The sequence below is a fragment of the Nanorana parkeri genome, unplaced genomic scaffold (assembly GCF_000935625.1).
Source record: "Nanorana parkeri isolate BGI_ZX_2015 unplaced genomic scaffold, ASM93562v1 scaffold357, whole genome shotgun sequence".
Classification (NCBI taxonomy): Eukaryota; Metazoa; Chordata; class Amphibia; order Anura; family Dicroglossidae; genus Nanorana; species Nanorana parkeri.
The window spans coordinates 1137401-1144918 of NW_017306625.1; the positions used below are offsets into that span (position 1 = coordinate 1137401).

A 7518-nucleotide genomic window follows, 5' to 3' on the forward strand; every position below is an offset into this window, starting at 1 on the left:
CATACCAATACCCTTCTAAGACAGTTGAATGAACTTTAAGGCCAGGCAGTTCATTATGGCTGACCAAGAATTCAAGAATTTGGTCTGGAGAATTTCCACATTAATTCACCAGAACTGCGATTTTAAACACTCTGGAAAACCCAAACCTCATCCCTAGTTAGGAAGAGCTTGTGCACCCATACTTTTGTTTGCATCAAAACTGCTTTTCTGCCCAGAAGCTCAAGAAGTTCAAAGTAGTTTAGAGGTAGGTCAGAAGTTGATCGCAAGCAGGTGAAAAGCACCTAGAAGCATCTCAAATACAAGCTTAATGGACATAAAAGCATGCTGCATTTGCCTTATGGATACTTTTTACATATGGATTACTGTCTGATGTCATATCAAATCAACAGCACTTTGATAAGTATTGTAGCACTACACTGTGCAGTCTCACAAAGAGGTCCCAATCTACATTCTTAGAATTCATTGATCCAAATATGTAGATATACAGGAAAATTTAATTTACAAACTATATTCATCTTCCTCTTTCCTGCTTGATACAGTGATGTAGGGTTGACGTGTAATAAACCCCCCTGAAAAATATTGTATTAACATATTTAAATCATATTATCTAAGCACCTAAATAAATTCAATTAACCTTTATCTACAGTTATTTTACATTGCTTTAAAATATAATATGTGAATTAGTGCTTTATTTTAGAATAGGGGTTACCAATAAAAAAAATGAAGATGTATTATTAAAAGAAAATATGAAAAGTTGCAAAATTACAGATATTTATGTCAATATATCTTCCAAATAAGCTGAAAGAGGAAATACAGTGTGCTGTATACTTTACAGTTCATAATATTATGGGTATTTAACCACAAAAGGCTTACAGACTCAATCTTTGAATCCAAAGCAATAAACCATGTTTATTACTCTGCTGCTTTTGCTTTATAACGATATGTGATATATTATTTGTTTATAAAGTAAAAAAGTAGGAATCGGTCTTACTGTGTTAACCAGTGTCTTATATTGTTTTTTAACTTCAGCACTGAAACTAAAACTGTCACAAACAGCCATAGTTAAAAGCATACTCCACCTTTTTAACCATTTATTTATTTATTTAGGGTGTAACATGAAGCATGGTCACATTCTCCAGTCCCATCCTAAATGACTCCACTTACCAGAGTCCCAGGGTTCTTCTCCTTGCAGGATTCTGTATTCACTTGAATCTGGTATCATTCATTCGCAGATCTGGAAATGCAAAGGCTGCAAGTCCTTAGATCTCAATGGAGTACTGCGATGCACTTGTAGCCCATTGATTACTTCCCCCAGTTCCATCACCGAAGGTCCATACAGAGGGGGCTGCAATGCTTGGCAGGGTCAAATGCAAAAAAATAATGAATGCCCATTTCTTCATTAATGTGTGTACAGTTATCATTTTTAAAGGGTGGACTGTGCCATGAAATTGCAAATGGTTCCTTGTTAAAGGAACAGAAAATACATTTTGAACTGGAGAGGGATATTTGATTCAGTGGTACATAAAAACTGATCAGAAGTCTTCCTGAGCTTAGTAAATCAAAAACATAATTGCCATCTACAGTAACTTATACAGTACCACATGAACACCAGAGTAAAAAAGAGCTGTTAAAGAAATCCAATTGATATTTTACCATGGTAAAGGTCAGTCAAAATATAACATGAAAAAAAAAATATTTACCCAACATAAATTATTTGTCCACAAATGACCAGAATATTTTAGCTAAAAAATTTACGGTATAGTATGATGTATTTTTAACCCCTTCGTGACGGGAGACGTACACTGTACGTCCAGCCACAAAGGGACCAAATGACTTGTCACGTACACTGTAAACAAGTTTAGTAATAAGACTTTTATTATTATCCTTCTTGCAGTTTTTTTTAAGATTGTCCCTCAGATGTTATTCATGCATAAAATATCTGTATGTTAGTTATTTTAGTTTTTTCCACAATGAGCCCTCCCTGATTGTGTTTGCAGCTGTATACAAAGCATGTAAGAACAACTTGAGTATCCTGAAATATAAAGGAATAGATACAAAGTTAAGGCAGACATTTCAGTGTTTGGTGGAATCTGATACATTAAAGCACACGCATGTCGATAACCTACAGCTTACCAATGGGAACTCTTGTAGATTAAACCTCAGGGTTATTTGTATTGTTTGGATCAACTGCTCAAAGAACTCAACATGAACCTTAAATATAATTATTATAAGGTACTGGGTCTCTATGTGCTATTGTCCCATGATCCCAAGGAAGTAAACCTGAGATTGTTTGAGATGCCGTGTGGGTGTTAATGTTTAATCAGATGACTCCCAAAACAATGTGCTCCATACCCAACAAACAAGAAGATCTTTGCATTTCATTAGCAAACAAAGCAAAATAATGTGTAAAACTGTGTTATAGCACATACATGCACAGAAAAGATTTAGCAATGCAAATATATATACTGTAAATTGCATACAAAAACAAGATTAGCCACCTATCTTATTGGCAGTGGTTTGACAACATGCACTGATGTAACTAACAGGGTTATTCACAAAGGCTGAATAGTTTGGAGAAGGCAGAAGTGAACATCTAGGCCAAAATAGCTGATTAGTACAAATTCTCCAATTCAGTTCACTTTCCAGTTCAGCTATGTTGTCCTAGATTGTTCACTTCTCCTGCCTTTTCCAAACTCTTCACCATTTTGTGAATAAATGTTATGTAGTTTTGATTACTTCATTCCTATGCATTGTTAGTTGACTGTGTCTACATAGCTGTCCTCATAAACATATAAAGCAGGCAGCAAGAGATATTTTTATGAAGTACATATACCATATTTTTCTTTTGGTTTCTATTTTGGGTGAATACCAGAGGGTTGCATCAGTCATTGGATTAAAAAAAAAAAAAATCAGGGACTTTAGTTGCATTATCTGTGTATATGAATGCTTAGTTCCATCCAATTGCATTGTCATTACTTGGGGCTTTTGTCTGTGCTACTGGGTTCATTTATGTTCATTATGCATTTTAAATGTGTTAATTTCCTTTGCAGAGTACATGGCAGTAGGAATGAATGAGAACCCTTCAGTTGGCTTCCTAATAGCTCAAGGGCACAAGAGATAAATGACATATTATTTATTAACATGACAGCTACTTTAAACCACATATACCACCAAAACCTGAGCTTAAAGGAGAACTATGAGGTAAGTGGTTTCCACTCATCCTCATAGTTAGAGCTGACCTGTGACAAAGAAGCTGTCACAGGTAGGCTCTATAGATCGGGAAGTGAGTAGAAACATGCAGCTGATCCACTCACTTCCCAATCGTCTCCCTGCAGTGAGCGGTGACTGTCAGACACCGCTCCCCGCAGGGATTCCCCCCTCTCCTCTCTGATCCTCCAGCGCTGAGTGGAGGAATGAACAGGGGAGGGGATGGCTCAGTATATCGTCGGCAATAGCCCACTATATACTGAGCTTTGGGTCACGGAAGGAGGTTAGTATATGTTAGTATATGTTCTCCCGTGACCCTAAAGAGAACTATGAGGAAAAACATTTACCCCATAGTTTTCTATTAACTGTCAATGACAAACAATTCACATGTGCTAAAAAAATATTTTCCAGGTCAGAAAGTGATAAAGCAAGTCGCCGTACTGCTTTCCAGGTAAGACCTAGGGAAGGGTGAAAAGTATGTGTGTTTCTATTGAAATGCAAAAATCTTACATGCTGATGTTCATGTAGCAATTAAAGTGAACATGTTGCCCTTTAGAAAGACTATAAAATATTTGTCAATCTTAGAATCCATATTTCTATTCTACTCACATATACATCTAGAAGTATTGTGCATACTATTTAACCCACTAAGTGTACTATACTCTTTTGCATGTACGTCATTAAATAGACGTATTCTATTTACTATTGGAGTGCCGGTGTCCATATCATTCTACTATTTAACCCAGACACAGAAGACAGTGTAAAGAACCAAATGACTGCTTCTTTCAATTAAGTACCATGTGCAGTAGATTACCATTGGCACTCTGTTACTTGCACTGTTTTCCAATTAAGCCTGTCAAGAGGGATTGTGGTAAATGTGCTATCATTCCTAGTATTGCTTTATAAATTATTCAGGTCACAAGAAATTAGAGAAATGTAGCTATATAATATATAATAAAACATGTGGAAAATTAACTTTTCTAACTTTTCATTTTAGCATGAAAACAATACTGTTATCCTTTCTAAATTGAAGCTGATTTTTAATTCATAGTGTATAATAAGTCACTTGTCAATGCCTATTAGTCTCAGCAGCCATTACTCATTAATAGTGGCAGTGCCATTTGACAGCTGCTCGGAGGGGTGAATACAGATGGATCTTTTAAGCCAAGCTCTAAGTCAAAGAATCGCGTGGAGGTAGTCATGCTGTCATTCTTTGTGTAGGTTTCTTGCACTGGGTAACAATCCTTGTTTGTGTACACTCCAACCCAGGTTTCATCTGTAGGCAAAACACAGTAAACAAATGAGAAAATTGATACCTGCACACTTTCTAAAGGAAAAATTACACTGTTTTTTTACACTGGTGAATTCCAACAAGTATGTAACATTTTAAATAATACTGCAGTCTACATATTGGATATATTGGACGGTAAAATGATTTTCTGTGCCCATTCATTACTGGCTAGCGTATGTGTAAAACAGCTCATTGAAATGATAATGTTGTTTGTATGAAGGTGCCCTCCTGGCCAATATTCCCTGTAAAACTTTATAAGAGGAAATTATAATCTACTTAAAGTAGTATTAAACTCTTGAATTTTTTTTTCAATAATGGATCCAGATCAAACAAATATACATTCCCAAGCAAAGTAATTCTTAATTTTTTAAATCAGAACAAGATCACAAGGGACAGAATGGTCTCTAGCAGATTTCCATCTACTAGCATGGAGACTGGAGGAGGACAGAGTGAGGGAGGAGAAGGGGGGAGAAGGGGACTAACTTGCCTTGTTGTGTTTGTGGAGACACACACAGCTTACTAGAACACACAAGGGTGATTCCATAGGACCCTGCAAGGGAAAAGAGCCACCCTACAACAGGATATCCGCACCAGTGCTCAGGGGACCAGCTGATTCTGCAGGAAGCTAAAACATTTTAACATCAAGGAGCAGCATTCATTGTAAGTAGTTTTGTAATTGATCAGCATTTGAAATAGTTCAAAAAACATTTTGACTTTAAAATCACTTTAACTATTATGAAGTCATGTTGTGACTGTTTTTATTATTTCTGGAAGTTTAGTTTGTGTGAGAAATCAAAGCCATCAGACTTCACCATATGTGTATACAGTAAAAAGTTGTAAAAGTCATGTCTTAGTTCCTTTTCAAATGGAATTTGACCACACACAGGTAGATGTTTTAACAAAACTTATGGGTTGTGAAACATTTGTCCATCTTCTCTTTCATTGCTATTGTAACAAGGCCACAGCAACTTTGTCGTTGGCCAATGTGCAAACGTGGCATATGCATTGTGAAAAAAAAAGAATTCTCACAAATAGGTTTTCCAACATGATAGAAATGTAAACATGCTCTAAAAAGTACAAGGATTATCACCTTATAGTTAACCTATACATAACTCATTTGTATCCAGATTGTTGGAGGTGATGCTTGAATAGGCTACACTGCTTGTAACCAGTGAGTTGAGCTCCTAGGAACAGTTCTGCTGATGTTCCACTGAATCTGGTCCTCACAGAACACATTATTTGCAGCTAGAATTGAACTTGTAATGTAATATTTTGGTTTCCCATGCTCCCACCCTAACCAAATGTAATGTTACATTTATTGTGATTGACTTAATTACATTATGGATTTCAAATAAGGCAATGACTTGATGGTGATGCATGGCATTCCAATTAGTTCTCTCATGTCCTGATCTCTAGTGCAGACACTTCCACAGTGAAAGATAACTTTGTGCTAAAGTCAAAATATTTTAAATCGAAAGGGCTGAACAGATTTCTACTTTGACAGACCAAATCTACAGACTGGAGGCGTCCCACAAACGCTCTTTAGCACAATATCCCTACTGTGCACCATTAGGGCAGATGATTCCGTCGGGGGCCTTCAGATTCCCTCGGGGACTCACAAATTGGCAGCCTACGCAGATGATCTGATTCTCTTTATATCCCGTCCAACGTCCTCGATCCCTGCCATAAAAAAAAAATATTTTAAATCATATTTTGAGTGCAACCAGGCATAACAGCACCACTGGTTTCTGTTTGAAGGGAAATAAACTATTTTAATTACTGTACTTCTGGGCAAATTTCCTCGATCGGTCAGGCTGGAAAACTTTTTTTTGTAATCGTACGAAAATTGATGAATTAGTGGTGTTTTCTAACAACAACAAAAATCGCAGCCAGAACACTGCACACGCGCAAATGAAAATCCAGTCTGTCGTTCAACAAAATTCAGCGAGTTAGTTTTGCTAACGAACGATTATCGAAAACGACATTGGTCTGTGCTTGATGGGCTATTTAAGTTAGAATCGAAAGAGGGTTCTTGGCAGCAATGAACATTTCTGATAGAAAATCAATAGGTGTATGGCCAGCATAACAGTGGCCTTTCCCTCTAACGATCAGTCTGCTGAGAGTATCTGCTGAGCTCTATGTCTAGCCATTACATCTGGACAGAAAATAATCACCTAATGCCAATAAGATAAAGATCATCTGATGTCTAAGGGCATCTTTAGATATAAATTTAAATACTGATATTTGTTAGATGTATTTAGATACTAGAAGGTTAACAGATGACTCAGCACAGTGAATAAACTTGAGAGCTGCTAAAAGCCATAGCAGGTGCTTTTCCAAAGTGATATTTATTATTTTTATTGCCCAACTCTGTGCTTGAAATCACATGTACTAACGTTGCAAGAACTGGTCAATACATCAGACATTTTGCAGCTGTTTTTCTCTAATTTCTGCCAGTGTACACTCACCAGAGGGATCTCAGTCTTTGTACAGACAATTCAAGAAAAAAAAAGTATTGGATAAAAAAAGGACTTTGCGCAATATAAATTGAATTACCATCTCAGACCTATTCAGAGTAACATGTGAACCTATTCATAGCACTGTAAGGTTTGCAGACTTCCCATGGGAACCATACTGTCTACCTTTCAATATACAAGTTTCCACTGTGTCCAGCGTTAATGTTTAGCTATGCTCTAGGGATAACAAGCTCTGGAAGTAAATGAACAGGCATTGTTGACCTTAGTAACGTGCACATCACTATAGGTAACTAAGGAAGCTTCCTTTCCTATAAGGTCAGTGAAATTCCTTATGCACTTTCATCTCATCCTTTTAAAGGTAATATCTTTTTCAGTTTTCCTATAGGTAAAACAGGTATGTTCTAGTATTTTTCTATTGGTATTTGAAAAAATAGAGAGGTTTGTTGTAATGAGAAACTATAATGGTTCTGGGTTAACTTTATTTTAGCTTCTTATTCAAACTGTTGTTTTATATCTGTTTTTTAATTTATACTGTGTATATAT

At 36.4% G+C, this 7518-nt stretch overlaps 1 protein-coding gene across 1 annotated transcript in view; it reads right to left on the bottom strand.

The window, feature by feature from the left end:
- Nucleotides 1–4029: 4029 nt before the first annotated feature.
- Nucleotides 4030–7518, bottom strand: part of EPDR1 (ependymin related 1) — a 32340-nt gene continuing 28851 nt past the window's right edge. The window contains exon 3 of the mRNA XM_018558772.1: nt 4030–4483. Within this exon, the coding sequence (XP_018414274.1) occupies nt 4293–4483 (191 nt within the window). The 3' untranslated portion in view covers nt 4030–4292. The remainder of the gene's footprint in view (nt 4484–7518) is intronic.